Raw genomic sequence first — 25,510 nt, forward strand, 5'->3', positions numbered from 1 at the left:
GGAACAGCAGTTACTAGGGGAGGCAATGCCTCTGGGCATGACATCCCAACCTGTGGCTTTTACAATCTTTCTGCCCCTCTTCTGAAAAATTCTAAGCCTTGGTGGGTATATTGTAAGTCTCCTCCAGTGATAAGCTCTTAGGAGCCTCTGGATTTCTGCTTGGGTAAGTGTTGAGTATCCTCAGTATCTGTCTCCTTCACCCTTCCTCTGTGGTTTTGCCTGGGCCTTGACTGTCTTATCTCCTATTGTAAAACCACACCAGAGAAGGTGAGTAAGTGCCTCTGTTCTTATCTCTTCCTATCCCAAGAAAGAAAGGAATGTGTAGGGATTAGTCCTTCCTTGGGAGCCTGACAGCACCCAGACACCTGGCATCAGGAGGAAACTGGGCAGTTCAGTCACCCATTCAGGGAGATCACAAAAAAGACCCAAATCCTGGTCTCTAAGGTGGGCTTTCCTATTTTCTGGGATCCCTGCTGCTGCCTAGATGGTGCAAGAGTCATGCATTTCATTTTTTCCTTTAAATCTAAGATCTTCCTCTCCTAAGCTATAATAAAATCTTTCTAAATCATATCTTCTGGTGTGTGGATTTCAATCATCAAAATTCTTAAGACAAGAATCTGGGGGGGGCACTGACTCATTACAAGCTTTATGTGACTAGGATCTTCGAGGGCCCTACCTCCTGAGTTACTGTTAACCCGGAAGCTGAGATAAGGCTTCAATGCTCTCAAAGACACCCCAAATTCCCATCAGAAGTCCCTCATAAATTTTCTAAAAATTAAAAACTTCCTATTTTAAAATTAGAAATAAGGGCTGGAGAGATGGCTTAGCAGTTAAGCGCTTGCCTGTGAAGCCTAAGGACCCCGGTTCGAGGCTCGCTTCCCCAGGTCCCACGTTAGCCAGATGCACAAGGGGGTGCACATGTCTGGAGTTCATTTGCAGAGGCTGGAAGCCCTGGCGTGCCCATTCTCTCTCCCTCTATCTGTCTTTCTCTCCATGTCTGTCGCTCTCAAATTAAAAAAAAAATTAGAAATAAAATTTTCATAAAACATAACTGCCAAATTACTTTTAACTGAAATACATTTCAGCCAATATTTACTGCTAATCTCTAAAAGGAAATGTTATAAAATTATTGCCACTAAACACAAGTATTAGTTGTTATTGGGCTGAGGTTGTAACTCAGTTGGCAGAATGCTTCCCTAGCAAGCACAAAGTTCTAGGTTCAATTTCCAGCATCACATAAAACCAGTCATTGTCCTTAGCTACGTAGACAGTTCAAGGCCAGCCTAGGATACCTTCTCTTTTTTTTTTTTTTTTTTTCCTGAGGTAGGGTCTCACTCTAGTCCAGGCTAACCTGGAATTCACTATGTAATCTCAGGGTGGCCTTGAACTCATGGTGATCCTCCTACCTCTCCCTCCTGAGTGCTGGGATTAAAGACGTGTGCCACCATACCTGGCATTAGGCTGCTCTTTGGAGGCCTTGTCTCAAAAGAAAAAAGTCCCCATAACAAGTCAAAACAAGCAAAAAAGTAATAGTTATCTGTTTGCAGCTGGGTGTGGTGGTGTACGCCTTTAATCCCAGCACTCAGTAGGAAGAGGTAGGAGAATCACTGTGAGTTTGAGACCAGTTTGGGACTACTGAGTGAGTCCCAGGTCAGTTTGGGCTACAGTGAGACCTTACTGGGGGGCAGGGGGAGGAAGAATCTGTTTGCAATGGCAATAAGAAATTAATAGAATAATGAGTGTGGTACATACATTCTTCCCCAAGTTAAAATGGCCAAACTGTAAATATTGAAAATTTTAAAAGGCTATCTATGCTACTGGGCTTGACAGCACATCCCTGTAATCTTAGCAATGGGGAGTTAGAAGCACAACCCAATGCAGATGTTTTCTTTTTTTAAAAAAATTTATTTATTTATTTATTTGAGAGCGACAGACACAGAGAGAAAGACAGATAGAGGGAGAGGGAGAGGGAGAGAATGGGCGCGCCAGGGCTTCCAGCCTCTGCAAACGAACTCCAGACGCGTGCGCCCCCTTGTGCATCTGGCTAACGTGGGACCTGGGGAACCGAGCCTCGAACCGGGGTCCTTAGGCTTCACAGGCAAGCGCTTAACCGCTAAGCCATCTCTCCAGCCCTGCAGATGTTTTCTTAACTGTATCATTTCATATGAGGTTCATCAAAGTCAATGATTCAGAGCCAGGCATTGTAGCACATGTTTATAATTGCAGCACTGGAAGGTGGAGGCAGGATGATCAGAGAAGATCATCCTTAGCTACCTAGCCAGTCTGAGGAAAGCCTGGGCTATTTGATACCCTGCCTCAAAAAAAAAAAAAAAAACTATACAAAAAATCCAAAATTAAAATGATTCAACCCTTTAGCCATATGTTCACCTACTTGTGGAGCCACACTTGAACTGGGTACTTCATTTTTAAAGTATCTGAAGATGAGGTTGACAATCTATCTATACATTCACCTTTTGGCCCTGGCCATCCATGGTGGAGGTTTAAAAACTACACTGACCTACATGTTACCTTAGAAAGACACTTCCAGAATCAATATGCCACTTGTTAGAAGTCCTTTTCAGGTTACAAATAAATTCTAATAAGCTATGTCTGTCAGCATCTTACTTACCCAAACCCTTCTTGAGTGGAAATCACAAGTTTGTTATTAAGCAGTAAGCTCCCCCTCTTTGCTCTCCCAAACCACAGCAAACAGGAGAAGGGAGGAAAGAATAATGTAGGGGCAAACACTCCAAGCTGACTAGATTCCAGAAACTTATAGTCACTGCCAAAATCAAGATAAGCTAAACCCAAAACAACTCATATTTTTGAAAATTATGATGGGAACACTCAAGTTCACCAGACAAGACAGAAGTCAAAAGGGCAAGCCTGGCGTGGTGGCACACACCTTTAATCCCAGCACTTAGGAGGCAGAGGTAGGAGGATCACCATGAGTTCTAGGCCACTCTGAGACTACAGAGTGAATTCCAGTTCAACCTGGGCTAGAATGAGACCTACCTCGAAAAAACAAACAAACAGACAAAAACCCAAGAAGTAAAAAGGGCACACACTGAGATAGGATCTAGAATTTTCCAGCATGGTCCTAAAGATGCTGCAGCCAATTCAGCCAGGGGACACAGGAAAAACAGATCAATGGAGCAGGCAGAGAAACATGGAAAAGCTGTGCCTTCACATCATCAGTTGCATAATACCCAGAAAACAAACTTGTTTTATCTTCCCAATGCCAGTGTCTATAGCTCCAACTATAAATTGCCTCCTATCCTTGGATTATCATAGGATCTATGATAATCTTATGATAAACTTATGCTGAAGCTAGCTTAAGTAGGTCTCTGTTACTTGTAACCTGAAGAGTCCAAAGTGAGAGCATAAGGTATGATTTCTGAACAAAAATGCCATGCTCTCAGGAGGCAATTTGTATGCTATTATGCAACGCAATAATAGCATATGGGAACAACACAGGCAAGTTAGCATCTCTGTGAGAGCCAACTTTTATAATAAGGATTTAAGTTTGTACCTTAAAAAAAAAAATCTTAGCACAGGATTTTCCATTTGATTTCCTGGTTTCTGACAATGAAAGGGGACACCATGGAAGGCAAACTCCCAAAGGATAATAGGACCTGCTTTAAACACTAATTCCAGTATTCTCTACCCCGAGTCTATAATTTACAAATGTGTAAAGGTATATATTAATGTGCCAAATAAGCCCCAAAGAGGCATGCTTCAGGTTCTGCACATTCAATTAATGTTATGCTAGATGTACCTCTACTTTTACATACTTATACAACTATCTAGTCAAAACCAAAAATACTGTCCCTAGTCTTCTACATAAAAGTCTTCAGCAGTCTGTCTCAATAGATCTAGAAAGAAATGAGATCAGTCAATGCTAGTTCATTATGAAGGCTATGAAATATATGTCTGTATATGCATGCCCATGCACACAGGGTCATTTGGGATGGACATTTAACTATGATTAAACAATGCAAGGTCCTTAACAGCTGAGAAACGTATAAGTAGATATATCAAACCTACCTTAAGTGTTCAGCATTTAAGATCACTTTCTGTTTAAGCTCGAGGGCCCAAGACTACTAGAATTCAATTCCCTCAGAACTCATGTAAAAAGAAAAGGCTGGGGGTTGTCATGCATGTCTGTAACCCTATTCCTGGTGGTGAAGGGGAGGTAAAGACCTGAAAAAAAAAATGCCAGCAGCTCCAGGTTGAAAGGCCAAACCTGTCTCAAGGAGTACACAGTTGAATTATAGTGAAGGGCACTTGGAAGTTCTCCTCTGGCCTACACACATACACACATCTGCATACATGTGTGCACACACAACTCAGTAACGCACCACACCTATGCACACATACAAAAAAATCTATCTCAGTGTTCAAGAATTTCTCAGTGGTTAAGGTGCTTGACTGCAAAGCCTAAGACCTGGGTTCAATTCTCCAGCACCAACTTGAAACCGGATACACAAAGTGGCACATGCATCTGGAGTTCATTTGCAGTGGATAGTGAGTACCCTGGTGTACTCATTCTCTCCCTCCCTCTACTTGTGAATAAATAAATAAATCAATTAAAAACTTAAAAGAAATCTACTTCAAGCTTCTTAACTAAAAGGAAGAAAAAAGTACTGGCTATAGGGATGCTGAGTGATTGAAAAATCTCAAGGGATAGTGCAAGAAGGTAAAAAGCCAGTGCAAGAGCACCAACTGCTGTAAAGGGAGGAAGGAAACAGAAGGCTTCACTAAGGTAAAAGGAAGCTGGCAGCCATTGCCTTTGCAACACCTGGGAGTACTGGGGAGTGAGGCTTGAGCTTTATAGGGCTTTCTGATTATAGTTTCTGGGGTGTCTGAGGATATAGATACTGGAGCCTTTCCACTAGAAGCCAGAAGAATTTTGAGGACTTTTGTCCTTTGGTACTCTCTGCCTTATTTGTTTCTACTTCAGGCTTTGACTGAGCAAGAGCTTCTGCTAATGTGGTTGCATACTCAGAAAACTAAGAGTATGGCTCTGTTGTAGTTAGGTTCATGTTACTGGCAGAAAGCACCTCACCAAAAGCAACTTGAGTGAGGAAAAGTTTTATTTTGGCTTACAGACTCGAAGGGAAAGTATAATGGCAAGAAAAACCATGGCATGAGCAGAGTGTGGAGATCACCCCCTGGCCCACATAAGGTAGACAACAGGAACAAGAGTGTGCCAAACACTGGCAAAGGGAAACTGGCTAAACACCCATAAGCCTGTCCCCAACAACCAATCTTCTCTAGAGACTCCAATTTCCAAACTGCCACCAGCTGGGGCCCTATCATTCAGAACACGTAAGTTTACAAGGGGCACTTGAATCAAACCACCACAGGCCCATAGCTGTGGTCTCAGGACACTGAAAGATCATGCAGGAACTGAGATGGAAGCCAGTTCCCTGCTGGCTAGCTGGAAAGTGCTATGCAAGCTGCTGGGAGATAAAAGTTAATAGCATGAACAAGCAGTGGATCCTGCAAGGTACAAAATCAACAAGCCAGGCAAGATGTCCCTATCAGTGCAACAGTTCTATTCTAGGGTTATAGAGGTGATCAACTGCTCTCTAGTTGGATATGAGGCCCACTTCAATGGGAGGAAATCCATGGCTGGTACTGAGAACCAAATCAGAAGCCATAGGAAGGTCATAGATCCTAGAGGGAAGTTTCCACTAATTTTTTTGGCAAAAAGGAGAGATTATGCCTATCAAAAGTCTTCTAAATGCCTATTGTTTTAAACAATTAGGTTTTAAAAAAATTTTATTTGTTTATTTATTTGAGAGAGAAAGAGAGGGCAAATAGACAATGGGCATGCCAGGGTCTCCAGCCACTGCAAACAAACTCCAGACGCATGTACCACCTTGTGCTTCTGTCTTACATGGGTCATGGAGAATCGAACTTAGGTCCTTTGGCTTTGCAGGCAAGTGCCTTAACCACTAAGCCATCTCTCCAGCCCCTAAATGCCTATTCATATCCCCTCTGATTCATGCTGCTTGGCTAAAGAATCTGCTTTTTACAGATGGCGGTAAGTACTGGAGAGACCCATGGTCTATCAGTACAACAAGAAAAGAAATCTGAGATGGAGAGATGGCTTAGCAATTAAGGTGCTTGCCTGTGAATTCTAAGGATACATGTTCAATTCTCCAGGCCCCATGTAAGCCAGACCCACAAGGTAACACAAGCACGCAAGGTCACACAGGTGCATAAGGTGGCACATGCATCTGGAGTTCAATTGCAGTAGTGGGAGGTCCTGGCGTGCCAGTTCTCTCTCTCTGTCTCTCATTAATTTTATTTAATTTAACTAAAAAGAAAGAAAAGAAATATAACTGCTTAGCATGATATAAGTCATCTCTATCACATCTTCCAAGGCCCAAAAACATTACAAAGGATGTGATGGACTAAATCTGAGTGTTGCTTTCACTGCTAGCCTAAGAGCCTTCTCCGGGGAGATGGCAGTAGAAACAGAGGAGACTCAAAACTCATCAAAACTCAACAACAAAAAAAGAAAATCAGCAGCTGTTGAGAGCTCAACACTAAAACAGACATAACATTCCCACCAAGGTTTAGGGAACCTTGCAGAAGAGATGGCAGAAAATATGTTAAGAGCCACAAAGTAGAAAGGTGTATTCTAAGGCATTGCCTCTCTGCCCCCAACAGACTGACTATTGCATTGATGACCCCACAGTGATTACTGATAATACCACTGAAGAAGGCCCTCAATGGAACAGGGGATGGAGAGAGGAAAAGAAGAATATAACCTGATGAGAATATGACCAATTTGCGATACTTTCAAGTATTAAAGTGCTCAAAGAAAAAAAAATAAAGAGTAAGGCCCATAGGAAATTAAGCAGGAAGCTGACTATCAAAGTCTGCTTTACTATGTAGGGAGGGAACAAAAAGACCTCCAGGTTTCCCCTCTGTATTGCTTCACCCATTTTGCCAGGGTAAGAAGAGTAACTGCTCCACAGAGGCAGGATACTACTATTACGCAGGCAGAAAGGAGGTATGTGATTGAGCATTGGTGCTTGTGGTAGTTCGAATAAATGTCCCCCAGAAAGAATCAGGAGGTTTATTAAAGCTTCTTGAGAGTTCCAGATACCTGGCTGGAGATGTCACTGGGTATATGTTAGGGTCTAGCCCTAAGGTGTGGTGGTAGATTTGGAATTCCAGTTTAAAGATATGCAAAGTTCCTGAGTTCCACCTGGAATTCCTAAATATGATTGTGTGTGGTGTAACTTTAGTTTTTTGCGGGTTTTTTTTTTTGTTGTTGTTGTTTGAGGCTTCTCTCTCTCTCTCTCTGCTTGGTTCTTTAAGAGAAGGCCAACTTCTTCTGCCATTATGGAACTTCCCTTGGATCTGTAAGCTTCAATAAATACCCCTTCTTCCATAACTGTGCCTGGTCTGGAAGTTCATCACAACCACCTGAAGTCGTCTGCCAGTGTTAGAGATGGGAAAATATACCAACACTATGAATTTCATAGAGACAAAGATTATTCACAGTATCTACAGTTACACACTCATCTGTAAGTCTGTCATAGGTACAAATGTACAAAGCAATGTTCTCACTAGGTTGTGAAAAATGGGTATTTTGGGGCTGGAGGTATAGTGCTTGCCTACCATGTGCAAGGCCCAGGGTTCAATCCATAACACTGCAAAAAAAAAGAGAAAGAAACAAAACCAACAATGCCCAATAGTATTTATTCCATATTTCCTATATTTTCTATGTTTTTCAGTGAGTACTTTCATTATTATAGTATTAGTCCTCCTATGAAGCCCAACTGGAAAGAGGATTTAGATGAGTACCCCCAAAAAATGTTAAGATTATATTGGAAATCATAAAATTATGTTAAAATGCACATCTGAAGGCTGAGGTAAGAAGATCACTATGAGTTCGAGGCCATCCAAAGACTACAGAGTAAAATCCAGGCAGCCTGGACTAGAGCAATACCCTACCTAAATAAATAAATAAAATTTAAAATACACACCTGAATACAGGTTATTATTTGAGAAATCAGGTTATATAAGCATACAGCCTTTTCTTTGAATAACAGATGAAACTAGAGTCCTAGGTCATCTTTCTTGTATAAAGTGTATCATATCTTTGCAGAGACATTTGTCATACCAATAACTGGGAGCTAACTCCACAATGCACGACCCATTTTCATTAACAAGGAGGGTCTAATGGGAGGGGGTAGATCACAGATGAGCCTAAATAATGGTACCAAACTGCCTGTATTTACTGAAAAGAAAACTAATAAATTAAATTAAATTAAAAAAAGTATATCATATCAATGGAGTCCAATTACTACTTTTTAAATTTTATTTACTTATTTATTTGCAAGCAGAAAGAGAGATGCAGAGAAGAGAGACAGGGAGAATGGGCATGCCAGGGTCTCCAGCCACTGCAAGCGAATTCCAGATGCATGTACCACTGAGCATCTGGCTTAATGTGGGTACTAGGGAATCAAATTGGGTTTGTTAGGCTTTGTACGCAAGTGCCTTAACCTCTGAACCATCTCTTCGGCCCTCAATTACTACTTTTTGAAAGAGTTAACCACCAGAGCTGATAACATAGGCCTGTAATCCCAACTACTCAGGAGAAGGATCAAAAGTTCAAGGCCTACCTGGGCATAGTGGTGCATGCCTTTAATCCCAGCACTTGGGAGGCAGAAATAGAAGGATTGCCTTGAGTTCAAGGCCACCCTGAGACTACATAGTAAATTCTAAGTCAGTCTTGGATAGAGCAAGACCCTGCCTCAAAAAAGAAAAAAAAAAGTTCAAGGCCTGGAGTACAGAATAAGTTCAAGGCCAGCCTGAGCAGTTTTGTAAAAGCCCATCTTATGATAAAAATTGAAAAGAGCACTGAGGATATAACTCAATGGTAGAGTGCTTGCCTAGCCTGCCCAAGGCTCTAGGTTCAATCTCCAGTACAAGAAGGAAGGGAGGGAGGGAGGGAGACAACACACTAATACTTATGAAGCAACTTGATTCTTTTTACGATTTTTGCTTTCCTGTCATATAATCTAATAATTTTCCTACAGTAATTTCATTTTTTTCCTTTTAATTAAAAATTATTTTATATATTAACAGGTTATACTCTTCTATCCCCTCAACCCTGCTCCCATTGTAGTAGAGGCCTTCTTCAGTGGGGTTACAGTATTCACTGTGGGGTCATAAAGACCTCAGTTAGTACCTGTAGGGTGGTGGGGAGGACCATGTCTCAGGGCATTCCTACCCACTCTGTGGCTCTTTCAATCTTTCTGCCCCTCTTGCACAATGTTCCCTGAGCCAAAGCAGGCCTGCTGGCAGTATGATTTAGTGTTGAATTCTCTGTAGCCTCTGGATTTCTGCTTTAATGGGTTTTGATTGAATACCATGTCTGTCACCATCACCCTGGAGCTGGTTGTCAGGCTAGAAGTAAGAGCAGTATCCATGCTGTATCTTGGTTCTTCTTTGTTTTCTCTGCCATCTTCTGCTAGTTTTTCCTCCCAGGCTCATTTTATTTTTATTTTACTTTTTGTGGTTTTTCAAATATTTTTTATTATTATTTAATTTTGAGAGAGAGAATAGGCATGCCAGGGCCTTTCAGCTGCTCTGAACGAACTCTAGATGTGTGTGGCCCCTTGTGGCACATATGCAACAGTGTGTGCTTGTGTCACTGCATGTCTGGCTATATGGGACCTGGAAATTCGAACATGAGTTCTTAGGCTTCGCAGGCAAGCACCTTAACCACTGTGGTGGTTTGATTCAGGTGTCCCCCATAAACTTAGGTGTTCTGAATGCTAGGTCCCAGCTGATGGAGATTTGGGAATTAACGCCTCCTGGAGGGAGTGTATTGTTGGGGGCAGGCTTAGGGGCATTATAGCCAGTTTCCCCATGCCAGTGTTTGGCACACCCTCCTGTTGCTGTGGCCCACCTTATGTTGGCCAGGGGGTGATGTCCACCCTCTGCTCATGCTATCATTTTCCCCTGCTATCGTGGAGCTTCCCCTCGAGCCTGTAAGCCAAATAAACCTCTTTTTCCCAGAAGCTGCTCTTGGTTAGGTGATTTCTAACAGCAATGCGACCCAGACTGCAACAGTAAAGTGGTACCAGGAGTGGGGTTGCTGCTAGACACCTGACTATGTGGCTTCAGCCTTTTGGAGCTGATTTTCAAGAGGAAAGTGGAAGGAGTTGAAACCCTGGCCTAAGAGATGCCTTGCAGTGTATAAGTACAGCTTAATGGACTATTCTGGTCTGAGCTCTAAGACCTGAATGCAGTAAGAACTATGGACTGTGAGGTTTGGCTTATGAGGGTGAGAAAGAGCTGTACCTGGACTGGGCTAGCAGTTTGTGTGAGAAGCTTGCTCTTGTGCCCATGTCCTGAGAAGTTGTGCAGGGTTGCTTTGCGTAGAAATGAACTGGTGTGTGCAGAAGGATATGGCACAGAAAGGAAAATCTTTGGGTGAACTGCTGCCCGTTCAGCTGCAACTGAGAGATTACAACCTTTGAGACTGGGCTAGCTGACCTGCGCTAGGGCAACAAGAAGAATGTCAACTCTTTTGAAGGGGTCTGAGTGCTCAAGGAGTGTCCTGTTCTTCAAAGTCTGCTTTAATCCCCCCTGGATTAACAAATTGGCACCCTACCTGGTATTGTGGAGTATAAGAAATGCTGGAAAGAGGGTCATTGAGTTTGCAACACGGTCTTGTGTTTTGGAAATGGCCATGGGCAGTGTGAAGCAGGTTTGCTGGTTGCCTGCATAGAGACCCCATGGGGCCATGAAGATGAACCGTGGCTTGCAGTGGAGACCCAGTGGAGATGCCGGGACCATGAGATGGCTGCCGAGGAGCTGCCGGCCCCGATGAAGTTTTCCAGGACTGTGAGTAGCCTAGCTGGAGGGGCGGAATTGGAATGCCAGAGACTTGTTGCTGGTTAGAATTATCAGACTTGAAGATTTGTCACTGGTTTGAGTTGCTGGACTTGAAGCTACAGAGTTTGATGTTTGCCCTGGTTGTTTTAAATCTTGTATTGGTTGAATGTTTCTTTGCTATGCCCAATGTCATCTATTGCAGTGTGAATATTTATTCTGTGCCATTCTGGGTTTTTTGAGGTTATATTTTGGTATTATGGCTCAGTTAAAAGATCTTAAACTATGGGGATGTATGAACATCATTGAGATTGATAAAAACTATGGGGACTTTTAAAGTCAGACTGAAAGCATTGTATTTTACATCATGTATGGATATCAGTTTATGGGGGCCAGGGGCGGAATGTGGTGGTTTGATTCAGGTGTCCCCCATAAACTTAGGTGTTCTGAATGCTAGGTCCCAGCTGATGGAGATTTGGGAATTAACGCCTTCTGGAGGGAGTGTATTTTTGGGGGCGGGCTTAGGGGCATTATAGCCAGTTTCCCCATGCCAGTGTTTGGCACACCCTCCTGTTGCTGTGGTCCACCTTATGTTGGCCAGGGGGTGATGTCCACCCTCTGCTCATGCCATCATTTTCCCCTGCTATCATGGAGCTTCCCCTCGAGCCTGTAAGCCAAATAAACCTCTTTTTCCCAGAAGCTGCTCTTGGTTAGGTGATTTCTAACAGCAATGCGACCCAGACTGCAACAACCACTAAACTATCTCTCTAACCTTTTTTTGTTTTTTGTTATTTTTTTTAAATTTTTATTTATTTATTTATTTGAGAGCGACAGACACAGAGAGAAAGACAGAGAGAGGGAAAGAGAGAGAATGGGCGCGCCAGGGCTTCCAGCCTCTGCAAACGAACTCCAGACGCATGCACCCCCTTGTGCATCTGGCTAACGTGGGACCTGGGGAACCGAGCCTCAAACCGGGGTCCTTAGGCTTCACAGGCAAGCGCTTAACCGCTAAGCCATCTCTCCAGCCCTTTTTTTGTTTTTTTGAGGTAGGCTCTTTCTCTGGCCCAGGCTGGCCTGGAATTCACTATGTAGTTTCAGGGTTGTCTTGAACTCATGGTGATCCTCCTACATCTGTCTCCCAAGTGCTGGGATTAAAGGCATGTGCAGCCACACCCAGCCCTCATTTTATTTTTTATTTTTTTTAAATATTTTTTATTTATTTATTTGAGAGCGACAGACACAGAGAGAAAGACAGATAGAGGGAGAGAGAGAGAATGGGCGCACCAGGGCCTCTAGCCTCTGCAAACGAACTCCAGACGCATGCGCCCCCTTGTACATCTGGCTAACGTGCGACCTGGGGAACCGAGCCTCGAACCGGGGTCCTTAGGCTTCACAGGCAAGCGCTTAACCGCTAAGCCATCTCTACAGCCCCCTCATTTTATTTTTAATAGACTTTGTTTTGTGTTTTTCTTAACCACACAACATTTTTTTTTTCATTTTTCAAGGTAGGGTCTCGCTCTAGCCCAGGCTAACCTGGAATTCACTATGTAGTATCAGGGTGGCCTCAAACTCACAGTGATCCTCCTACTCTTCCTCTCAAGTGCTGGGATTAAAGGTGTGCACCACCATGCCCAGCCTCACACATTTTTTGATGTAGAGGCAAGTACTCTAGCTGAACTACATCCCCAGCCCTCAACTTGGTTTTAATAAGGAAAAACGCCCTCTTTTTTGGCTTAAATTATATTTCAGCAAACTAATTAGTTATAACAGGTACTACAACTTACACCAAAATTCTTGGTAAAGGGTTGGAGCAATGGCTTAGAGGTTAAGTTGCTTGCCTACGATAACTAAGGACCAAGGTTCAACTCCCTAGAACCCATGTAAGCCAGATGCACAAAGTGACACATGAGTCTAGAGTTTGTTTACAGTGGCTACAGGCCCTGGCATGCTCATTCTTCCTCCCTCTCTGTATATCTCTCTAATAAATGAAAATAAAATATTTGTTTTTAAAAATCTGAGCACAGGTAAGTGACATTTAGTCATTTTACCTTCTCAGGTACAAAAAGCATTCTAAAAATATAAGCTGAGATTATTTAGTGGGCTGTATGCATGATTTATGAAGGGAAGGAAGGGTGCTATCAACACTGACTATGTGGATGCTGCCTCACAGTACTATGCACTTTTGGAATCTGAAACCACCTTCTGCTGCCTTTTACCCTAAGGGAAGAGGATACTGAGAGAGGAAAACCACTGAGATGCTCAGAGGAAGAGGTAGCATGTCAATCTCTCTTCCCCACCTGAGTGCAATGTGCTATGTCTCTGTGTTGGACAAAGTGGAATTCTGAGCCACCAAAGGCATGGGGAGTGACTCATTTCCTAGAGCTTTTCCAGGAATCTAGGCATTAGTTATTGCAAAAATATGATTGGTATGATTACATGAGCAATAATTACAGGGTATGGTAAGCCTTATTCACAATATTCTACTGAGCATAAAGTTAAAAAGAAAAACACAGGGCAAAGAGTTAGGATAAACCTGGGAGTGAGTCAGGCCTGGTTGTATAGACCTGCAATCCCAGTTACTCAAGAGGCTGAGGCAGAAGGAAGGCAAGTTCAAAGCCAGCCTCAGCCACACAGTGAATGCAAGGCCATCTTAAGCAACTTAGTGAGATCCTATCTCATAGAAAAAAGTATGTAGGTAAGTAGTAGAGCACTTGTCTTGCATGTGTAAGGCCCTAGGTTCAATCCTTAGCAGTGCCAAAAAAAAAAAAAATGTTGTGAGTACTAGAAGAGGGGAGAAAGGAAGGGATTGAAATTGTGAATAAAAGAGACAAAGAAAGCAAGTGCATTATGCTTTAGATCTTAAAGATCCCTGAATGCTGAAGACTTGAGCACCTACCTGTGGTTTCATTTGGAGGCCACATAACCTTTATGTGGTGGGGCTTAGGGGAAGAAAGTGAGGTCACTGGAGGCATGATCTTCAAGAGGATAATAGATTCTACTTCCTTTCTTTTTATTTTCCAACCATCTTCTTTCTTTTTTTATGAGAGAGAGAGAGGGAGGGAGAGAATTGGGACACCAGGACCTCTAGCCACTACAACTGAACTCCAGTGTGCCACTTATGTAGGACCTGGAGAGTCAAACATAGGTCCTTAGGCTTTGCAGGCAAGCATCTTAACTGCTAAGCCATCTCTCCAGGCCCATCATAAGCTATTCTATCACACACTCCCTTCCATAACATTCTACCTTATCATAGGCCCCAAATGATGGGGCAAAGATGGACTGAACCTTTTGCAGTTGTAAAGCAACATAAATATTTATTCTGCTCAGGTGATTTTTCTTGGGTATTTTGTCACAACGGCAGAAATCTGACTGATATAGGAAGGCTAAAAGATAAGACTACAGGCATCAACTTTCAGACTTTTTTCTTTCAAATATGTACTGAATTATTCTGAATTCTTCAATTAGTTTTTGGTCCAAAACTTTTGTCGTTAAGAGGAATAATGCAAAAGCTTCTGTTAGATCTTGAAAACTTTATGTATGGGTTATTGACAGTGATATGAGTACAATGATAAGAGCAGTGGAAGCAGTAGCTGCCATAAAGCATTATTTGTTTGTCCTTAAGAATAAAGTCAGTAAGGCTGGAGAGATTGCTTAGTGGTTAAGGCACTTGCCTGCAAAGCCCAAGGACCCAGGTTCCATTCTCCAGTATCTACTTAAGCCAGATGCACAAGGTATTGCATGTGTCTGGAGTTCGCTTGTAGTGGCTAAAGGCCCTGGTGCACCCATTCCTTCTCTTTCTATTTGTCTCTTTCTCTCTCTCTCTCAAATAAATAAATAAACAAAATTTTAAAAAAGAATAAGGTTAGTAAATTCCCCTACAAAGCCTTTCATTCATTGTTGTATCATTTAATCTCTGTGTACTACTAACATTTGCATAAAATTTCCAGTACTTATAAGTTCCAGAAGTTCTTAGCTAAAACCTCCCTAAAAATCAGTGACTTTATTTGTGAATAAATAATGAGATGATAAAATGAGCATTTTCAAAATTTCAACAAGAATTTCAAAACATGTTCCAAAATGTACAGCACAGCATAATGAATCCTCATGTGTTCATCAATCCCCTCAACAATTGTCAGCATATGCCCAGTATGTTTCATTCTCTATCTTTGGCATAATTTGAAGCAAAACCCCATCATTTAATATCATATACACATATTTGTAAATACCTCTTGGTACTATAGCTCTAAAGGTATAACTCTAACATCTGACCTAAAAATTAAAAATATTTAATATGAAATGCCTAGTATTTAAATTTCCAACAGGCTTATAAAAGCCCCAAAGTGCCATACTACAGATGAAGAACCTGAGTCCCAATGAGGTTCCTGTGTCCCAATGAAGTTCCCAATGTCTAAGATCACTCAGCTAACCCATATGCCCATCACCTGATGAAAAAACACAGCATTAGACCCAAACAAAGAAATGTTTTCAACCACAACAAAATAAATGCAGTACTTCATTACAAAATAAATTACACTTGAAAACATACTGAGAGAAAACAATCACTAAATACTATCTGTTTTATGTATTTTATATGAAATGTCTAGAATAAGAGGATCTATATAGAAGCAGGAAGTAGATTAGTAGTTGCCTATGGCTAAGGTGGAAGGCTGTAGGCAGTGACTGATAGTGAGCACAGGATTTCTTTGGAGGGTGAAGGAAACATTGTAAAATTGGATTGTGGTGATAGTTGCACAACCGTGAATATATGAAGCCACAAGTGTTGACGTACACTTGAAATGAGGGTAGTGTATAATATGAGAATTCTGTCTAAATAAATAATTTTTAAGGTAAGTTATCAAAAGTTTTAAAATTAGGGCTGGAGAGATGGTTTAGCAGTTAAGGCACTTACTTGCCTTTGAAGCTAAAGGACCTCAGTTCGATTACCAAGGACCCATGTAAGCCAGATGCACAAGGCGGCGCATGCATCTGGAGTTTGTTTGCAGTGGCTGGAAGCCCTGGAGTGCCCAATCTCTCTCCCACTCTGCCTCGCTCATATAAATAAATAAAAATAAAATATTTTAATAAAAACGTTTTACAATTATCAAGCCAATGAATATTTATAGACCATTTACACAGGTACTTCAAATATCTATGGGAGTCACAAAACAAATTAAGACATATGATCTGACCTTAAATTGATTACAGTTCAACAGAAAAACACACATATCATATGGGCTAGGCCTATTCACTTTAGAACATAAGAACATGAGTAAAGTTTTCTGACCAAACAGAGGTTAAGATAGCACAGGGTAAACACTTGCCCAGATGGCTGCTGAAAAGCAACCAAGATCCTTCATGAAAACTTGTCAGCTGAGTGTTTAGAGGAGGGAGATGATCTGGGGAAGGGAACAGGCTGGAAACCTGAGGCTGTACAAAGTGAAAACTGAGGAACTATAAGAACCTGGTGAATCACTCCCAACTAGTCTGGCTTCATTCAGTTCAAATGAATAATGGGAAATCTGTTGCTCAAATTTAAGTGCCTTGTGCCCTGGAGCGTTATGACCATTCTATCTTGAGGCTATTGGCACAGTGTCTACCTTGGGCTTATCAGTAGAAGTATGTACAGAAAGATACTTAGATTTTACAAACATGAATTCAGCCTCATTTTATGACAAGGAAGTCAGAAAACAGAATCTTACTTAAATGATTATTACTATTTGACCCTGATCAATAAAGTATAAATTAATATTGTGAGCATTAGAAATTATACATCCTTTCCTGAACTGCTTAGAAGGAACATTTCATATCTGGATATGTGGTTTGGGCCTATGATAGCCCCAACAATCAGAGACTACACAGCAACACAACCCTACAACCTAGCTGCCTCAAATAAACCACAAGGCTATGACAATGCGTTGTCTCCTTACCTTTCACCACATCAGCCACGTTACAGGTGGGGTCAATACTCCCTATGTGTTTAGGATGGGCAGGATTAGTATCTCCACCAAACAGAAGTGCTAAACGAACACAAAAGAGAAGGGGAAAGTCGGATATACAGCAGGCTGGGATAGTCAAGCACAGAAATAGAGAGGTTTGTAAGTACCAAAGGATCTTTTATTTGTAAAACTTATTTCAGAATCCACAGTGACTTAGAGCAATGGAATATATCCAAATGATGGGTGAGGAAAGATCCAACTAGTAAAATAAAAGTGCTCTGTCCATTCTCTGATTGAACAAGGATGATAAAGTGGATGGAATCAACAAAATGACCAAAGTAAAAGAGAGGCAAAAAGTTCTTTATGGAAAATTTTTAGGGTGTCTATCAGTATTATCACCCCAGAGAATGGACTAAAATTCTCAATGTGGGATCATGGACTAATAATCTTTTTTTATTTTCTGGTTTTATAATCTTCTGATATTACCTTCTCTTCTCCCGTCCACCATCATCTCCCTTCCACTGAACCTCTTCTTCTAACTAGATGGGCTTATAATCTTGCTAACTTAGGTTGCATCTATCACTCTGAAGTAAAGGATGAATTGCCAATATTGACAACATGGCAGTTCAATATTCTCAGTATTTATGCTTTCAAAACTAAAAAGAAAAACACATAATGTCCTAGATACTCTGAGACACATGGAAGTATTCAGAGATGTATACCAGGCTGCCATTAAAGCTATCCCATTGGCTTCCTAAGTAATGCCACAGCCGAGGCTTGAAAATTAGGCAACAGTCCTGTCTCTAATATACAATCACAAGAGCCTTTTAATCAGCATATCGACTTAACAGCTTTTTCAATAGACTGAATTCACTGAAGTAAAACTGAACTAGAAATAAAATTTCTGCAGCTAAAATGTAGGTCAGTAAATTTAAAATGAAGTAACTGGATACTTTGGGGAAAAATTACTATGGTTACCTTTTCAAAATTAGACAACCCAACTTACTGTGCTGGTTAATAAGCATACGGAAAGAGATGCGGTTGGTATAAAACCGATCCAGGAAATACTGGATGTTACTGCTAATGAAAGGGTCAAATCCAAACTTCTCCTTGTATTCAATTACTCCTTGGGCCATCGTAGGAACCACATCATTATGTCGATTTCTAACATTAATCAGAACTTGTAAGAAGCTGTGTGGGAACAAAAACAGAATGTGGTCAGTATTCATATTTCATGGTCTGGTACACAAACTTCCCACCTGTCTAGTTACCTGCTGATATTTTTATAAGTAGAACCAGTATTCTCGTTAGGTAACAAAAGGAAGTGGTCATAAAAAACTAAAACACTGAAGTGGAGAGATGGATCAGTGGTTAAAGGTGACTATCTGCAAAGCCTGCGGATCTGGGTTTGACCCGCCAGTACCCATGTAAAGCCAAAAAGTGATGTGTGCAGTGGCAAGAGGCCCTGGAACACCCATCCTCCCCTCCCCATTCTTTCTCTATCAAATAAATTAAAAATATATTTAAAAAAAACTAAAGCATTGACCAAGTTTAGGCTTGAAACATCCTACAGAAATTATTTTTTCAGAAATGCAAAAAGTTAAAGGTTCTAGGAAAAATAATGCTCTTTTTTTTTTAAAAGAAATGCTTAGACTTTTGGGGTAAGTGGTTATCTCCAAGTTCTAGAAATGTCTGTCAAATAAAGAATTACAGAGCATACCAGTATTTCTCATGAAAACATGAGGACAAGCCTTCCAAATACTCGTAGAATTTATTAATGGAGTTTCAAAGCATTAGCTTCTTACATGAATAAGGAATGACAAACATTTTTGAAGCAAAATTTTAAAATAAAGTCCTTGCAGCAAAAATATGATGATGAAATATAGATATAACAAACTCACTTAAAATGAATTTATTTGCTGGAGCAGCGTAACATGCCAGTAGTTCCAGACACTCAGGAGGCAGAGGCAGGAGGATCCACTGTGTCCAGGTGTTCAGTTCAGACTGGGCAACACAGCAACATTCTGAATAAAAGTACACCAATAGGAAATGTTTTCAAGTTATACTACTATAAATATGCATAGATAAATACATATTAAATATAGTAATTTAAGAACAGAAAGACAAGTCAATGAAATTAAGTAAAACCTAAGGAGCTTGGGGCTAGAGAGATGGCTTAGTGGTTAATCGCTTGCCTGTGAAGCCTAAGGATCCTGGTTCGAGGCTTTATTCCCTAGGACCCACGTTAGCCAGATGCACAAGGGAGCAACATGCATCTGGAGTTCGTTTGCAGTGGCTGGAAGCTCTGGTACAACCATTCTCTCTCTCTCTCTCTCTCTCTCTCTCTCTCTCTCTCTCTCTCATTCTCTTCTTTCTCTCTCTCTCCCTCTTTCTCTGTCTGCCACTTTCAAATAAATCAATAAAAATGAAAACATAAAAAATTAAAAAGTAAGGAGCTAGCCCCAAGGTAGAAAGTGATATGACTTCAGGTTAAGATAACGGATTTATAACCATACTAGAACTTCAGGGAAGAGAGAAGATGACAAAGAATACTGGGGAGATCCAAGATCCTTTAATTTGATAAGAAAAGACAGTCATATGCCTACCACAAGATATGTCACCTCTACCACATTTACCAGGGTCCAGAAGAATCTGCAGAAGAAGCAGTGAGGAGCATTGCACCCAATGCTAGCCTGATAACCACCTCCAGGGAAACAGCAATAAACACAGTGGAGAACTGAAACACATCATAAGAGAAATACAGAGTCTACAGAAAACTCAATTCCAAGAACAAATAGCTAACATTCCTGCCAAGGTTCACTGTTGTGGAAGAGGGGACACAAAGACTGAAAGAGCCACAGGAAGTATAGAAATATCCTGAGGTACAGACCCCTTCCCGAGACTGACAGTGGCCCTAATTACTCCACAGTGAACACCAAGGACCTTACTGAGACAGGCCCTCAGGGAAATAGTGACCAGGAGTAAAGGGACACAAGACTATAAAATATATACATAAATTAAATAAAATAAAATAAATAACAAGAATATTTTAAAAAGAAAGTGACGTACACATCAGTAAGGAAATAATCAAATTAGCATAATCTATTAGGACAGTGGGCTAACAATTTAAAACACATGCCAACTTAAAGCCTTAAGCCAAAAATTTTATTTAAAATATAAGAGTGAAATCACAGAAATGATAAAAAAAAAAATCAAGTGAATTAAGTATATGACCCTGGGGTAAAGAAGGCTCTTCTCTAAGCTTATTCCTAAAGGCAAAAACAAATGCTATAAAGAAATAAAGACTATGATTATGTAGAATTTCAGAAACCCTACAGGAGTATATATCACACATTATAAATAAGAAACAAAATGAAACCAGGAATATATATCTACCAGTGTTGTTATACTTAGTGAACATGAATATCAACAACCTATAAAAAATGAGGCAAAGGATCTGATATTAATGAAAAATCTATAAAAAATAGCAAGCCTAAATGCCAATAAAATTACTATCACCAAAAGAAAAGTAAATTAAGGCAATCTGATACTATTCTCCATCAGAACAACAAATAATAGCTAGTGTTAGTCGAGTATGGGAGTTAGACTAAACTGTTCCTAAGGCAAACAACATAAAATAACATGAATCCAAAGCCCAAAGAACATCATTCCATTTCCAGGATTGATGCCAGAGAAACAACTGGACAAGGTGGACAGCTACTTTTAAAACTTGTTCTCTGTGTGTATGAGTGAAAGACAGAGAGAGAGAGAGAGAGAGAGAGAGAGAGAGAGAGAGAGAGAGAGAAGGGGATGGAGAGCGGGAGGGAGAGAGAGACGTAGTGTGTGTCCGGTGCGTGGAGCATGCACATGTATGTGCTCTTGCAGTATCCCATGCGCTTGCTTGTGGTGGCCAGAACAGAAAGCCAGGTGTCCTGCTTCATTGCTCTTCCACCACTTTTATTTGAGTGCTCATTCTTAGAGCTGGGGTATGTTACTGATCCTGGATCTTGCCTTTTTTTTTTTTTTTTTCAAAATCCCCTGCAGGAAGAGGCAACCTACAGAATGGGAAAAAATCTTCGCCAGCTATATATCTGATAAAGGATTAATATCTAGGATATACAAAGAACTCAAAAAGTTAACTAATAAGGAATCAAACAGGCCAATCAAAAAATGGGCTAAGGAGCTAAATAGAGAGTTCTCAAAGGAAGAAATACGAATGGCATATAAGCACCTAAAAAAATGTTCTACGTCACTAGTCATCAGGGAAATGCAGATTAAAACTACATTGAGATTCCATCTCACTCCTGTCAGATTGGCCACCATCATGAAAACAAATGATCATAAATGTTGGCGGGGATGTGGAAAAAAAGGAACCCTTCTGCACTGCTGGTGGGAATGCAATCTGGTCCAGCCATTGTGGAAAACAGTGTGGAGGTTCCTAAAGCAGCTAGAGATTGATCTACCATATGACCCAGCTATAGCACTCCTAGGCATATATCCAAAGGACTCATCTCATTTCCTTAGAAGTACATGCTCAACCATGTTTATTGCTGCTCAATTTATAATAGCTGGGAAATGGAACCAGCCTAGATGTCCCTCAACAGATGAGTGGATAATGAAGATGTGGTACATTTATACAATGGAGTTCTACTCAGCGGTAAAGAAAAATGAAGTTATGAAATTTGCAGAAAAATGGATGGACCTGGAAAGTATTATACTAAGTCAGGTAACCCAGGCCCAGAAAGCCAAGCGCCACATGTTCTCCCTCATATGGGGATCCTAGCTACAGATGACTGGGCTTCTGCGTGAGAATGAAAATACTTAGTAGCAGAGGCCAGTAAGTTGAAAAGGAGACATAAAGGGTGGAGAAAGGAAGGGAGGAGGATACTTAATAGGTTGATATTGTATATATGTAATTACAATGATTGTAATGGGGAGGTAATATGATGGAGAATGGAATTTCAAACGGGAAAGTGTGGGGGTGGGGAGGGTGGGAATTACCATGGGATATATTTTATAATCATGGAAAATGTTAATAAAAATTAAAAAAAAAATCCCCTGCAGGGCTGAGGTTACAGGTGCAGGTAGGCATTCCTAACTGTTTAATGTAGGTTCTGAGGCTTCGTACCTGGGCAGTTCTCAGGCCCCCTCAGGTCCTCATATTTGCACCAGAAGCACACTTAAAACACTGAGCCATCTCTCAAGACCTTAAAAGCTGTTTTATAAAGCATTGTTTGTAGTAGTCAGAAAACTACAAACCAGCTGGTCATGGTGGCCCATGCCTTTACTTCCAGCACTTAGGAGGCAGAAGTAGGAGGATCACCATGAATTTGAAGCCACCCTGAGACTACATAGTGAATTCCAGGCCAGCCTGGGCTAAAGCAAGACCCTACCTTGAAAAATTTTAAAAAAAAGAAAGAAAACTACAAACCAGTCTAATGTCCAACAGAAGGTCAAACTGCATAACTACCTACAGAAGGACTTATATTATGGATGGTCCCACTGCTTAACAACATTTCAATGACCTCACAACAATGGTCCCAGAAGATTATGTCACTCCATAAGGTTGTAGTCATCTTTTAAGTACACACTACAGTGTTCACACAAACACATATTTCCCTAATGAGGCATTTCTCTTAATTTATCCCTGGCATTAAGTGATGCAAGAATATATTATGAAATTATTAATAATGGTACAGATCTGTAATGTACCCAATTATTTTTTAAACTTTTTTTCAATTTTACTTATTTATTTGACAGAGAAAGAGGGAGTGAGAGAAAGAATGGGCATGCCAGGGCCTCCAGCCACTGCAAATGAACTCCAAACATGTGCACCCCCTTGTGCAACTGGCTAACATGGATCCTAGGGAATCGAACCTGGGTCCTTCGGCTTTGCAGGCAAACGCCTTAACTGCTAAGCTGTCACTCCAGCCCGTGTACCCAGTTAATTCTTATAAAAACTATTTTACACATATAAAATATGCATGCTTAGGGGAAAATGTTAACAATCGTACTCTGGTAATGGAAAGGTGGGCTGTTTCTTCTTACTTAAAATTGTTATTTTTCTCAATGATAAACTAATCCCAGGTCCTTCTAAACTCTAATTATAACCAACATGATGGCTTTACATAACTTATTCCTCTGCTGGTGATCTCATATAACCTTTGGCTAAGGCCAACCCTGACACTCACTTACCTTCCGCTCCTCCCTTCATCAATAGAACTAGGCTTAAATCCCAACTCCTTAACTAGCAGCATAAACTGTACAAGTTCCATTTACATAAATTAAACCTGACTGAAAACCTGCTCTAAAAATAGAAACCAAATGCTAGAAAAATACAGCAAACATTCAATATTCTGTACCTCTCTAAATTTATGTCCTCAAATATGGAGCTAGACACCAGCCTTAATTTGGGGGATTTTAGCTAATCAAATTGTTCCTAGCTATTAACTTTCAAGAAATCAAATCCATGGCCAGGCATGGTGACCCACAACTTTAATCCCAACACTCTGGAGGCTATGGGTAGGAGGATCACCATAAGTTCTAAGTTTGAGGTCAGTCTGGGCTACAGAGTGAATTCCATGTCATCCTGGGATAGTGAGATCCTGCCTCAAAGGATAGCATCAAGGAAACTACTGTATCTGGAGTTCTAATCAAATGCTTATACCTTTCACATTTCCGAGATCCATTAGACGAATTATCTAGAAGCATAGGAAAACAGGTCAGTGATTTTTTTTTTCTCTTTATATCTTAATTTACAACTAAACCTAAGCTACTTACATCTGGCTCAAACCAACCGTTCTGTCAGTATAGTCGATTGTAAAGCCCAAGTGTATTGAGGAAGGAACCATGGCTCATAGGTCCAGCTCTGCTATGTAGTGTCATAATCTTAAACAAGTCTTTCCACATCTATGACTCGTTTCCCTGTCAGTGAATTCAGCTGTCTGGGTTAAATAGTCCCTAAGGTTATTTGTATAATATGATTTCCCTAGTTCTTTTTTTAATTCTTAATTTTAGTTTATTTATTTATTTTAGAGTGAGAGATAGAAAGCGGGAGAGAAAGGGAGGGAGAGAAAGAAGGAGAGAGAGGGAGAGAGGGAGAGAGAGAAAGAATGGGCATGCCAGGACCTCTAGCCCCTGCAAAAAACTCCAGGCACATGTGCTACCTTGTGCATCTGGCTTACATGTGTACTGGGGAATTGAACCTGGCTCCTTAGGCTTCACAGGCAAGCTCCTTAACCACTAAGCCATCTCTCTAGACTCCTAGTTCTTTTTATGGAATACCTATATGTCAGATATCTCACAACTAAGTGGAATAAGATTATATTATACTAAAAAATATTTCAGCACAGCAGCCCTACCACATAGATTCATTATGTACAAACAAAACAGGAAGAAATTAAGGTGAAGGAGATACTTAAATCTACTCACAGTTGGGGTTAAGGCTTCCTGGCTAAATAAAAATGGAAAACAGAAATATTTTCTATCAACATGAGAATTTAGCAGTACATAATGGTATTAACATAATTCATTAAGTTATATACAACAATATTTTATTTTTATCCAAAATAAAACCATCATAGTTTTCTGAGCTCAACTGTAATGCCTCATCAGAAAAGAAAATGTTTAAGTTGAAAAGTAATGGGTAGATTTTTTATGTATATATGGAGGCCACTGCATTCTTAAAACTACCACTAGATGGAACATTTACTGCAATGTTCATAGTAATGCCCATTTCACGATGACTAAATGTATTAAGAATTGAGTCATGAGTTGTTAATTGAGGTATTATTATTTCTTGTGTAGTAAATTGAATTCTTAATCCAAATTTAAAAAATAATAAAAATTAACATCATTACATGCAAAGAAAACTAAAATTCATCAGAATTTTAATTCTTGACTCTAAAGTGATGAGTTTCATTTATCAAAATATTATTTATTTATTTAAAATTTATTTGAGAAAGCGAGAGACTAGGTGTACCAGGGCCTCCTGCCACTGCAAATGAACTCCAGATGCATGCACCACCTCATCAGGCTTTACATGGACACTGGGGAATGGAATCTGGTCATTAGGCTTTGCAGGCAAATGCCTTTACCACTGAGCCATCTCTCCAGACCCTTCTTTATTTTTTGAGGATGTTAGTATATGAGCATTTTGCAAATTGGTCATTTTCCCATTGGGTTATACTCTTATATTTCTCCTTCCCTGTTCCTATTCCATTGAGGGCCCTCCTCAGTGGGGTTATTGGTATTCACTGTGGGGTCATTAATACAACATTTTTACGAATACAATGCTTTCCCACTCATTTTCCATAATTCTATGAGCCTGGGGGGGCATTTTTATAAGTCTCTTTTAGTGTTGAGTTCTCAGAAGCCTCTAATTTGAAGGATTGAGTCTCCTCAGTATCTATCACCACCTTCCTGGAGAAGGTTCTCTGGCTAGCAGTGAGAACAGCACTCATATTTAATCTACCACTTCCTCTGTAATGTTTCTTTACCTAGATATTTTTACCTTCAGTTTAGTGATTCCATACTTACTTATCCAAGACCTGTGGATCCTCAGGACTTTTATTTTCATATTCTAAAAGTTCAAGAAAACTCTGCATGTACCTAAAAAAGAGTTACTGTGTTAGTTGCTTATCCAACACCATTCTTCTTTTCACTCTTCCCAAGAGCAATCCCCGTTTTCACTCAGGTTTCAT

At 40.5% G+C, this 25,510-nt stretch overlaps 1 protein-coding gene across 1 annotated transcript in view; it reads right to left on the bottom strand.

Moving 5' to 3' along the window:
* The window catches only part of Pdk3 (pyruvate dehydrogenase kinase 3), a 97,861-nt gene that overhangs the window by 35,479 nt on the left and 36,872 nt on the right, over positions 1-25,510 (bottom strand). The window contains exons 3-5 of the mRNA XM_004669996.2: positions 25,347-25,418; positions 17,815-17,999; positions 16,800-16,889 (exon numbers count right to left, since the gene is read on the bottom strand). Coding sequence (XP_004670053.1) covers positions 16,800-16,889; positions 17,815-17,999; positions 25,347-25,418 — 347 coding nt within the window. The remainder of the gene's footprint in view (positions 1-16,799; positions 16,890-17,814; positions 18,000-25,346; positions 25,419-25,510) is intronic.

Source organism: Jaculus jaculus, chromosome X (assembly GCF_020740685.1).
Source record: "Jaculus jaculus isolate mJacJac1 chromosome X, mJacJac1.mat.Y.cur, whole genome shotgun sequence".
In the NCBI taxonomy this organism is placed as follows: Eukaryota; Metazoa; Chordata; class Mammalia; order Rodentia; family Dipodidae; genus Jaculus; species Jaculus jaculus.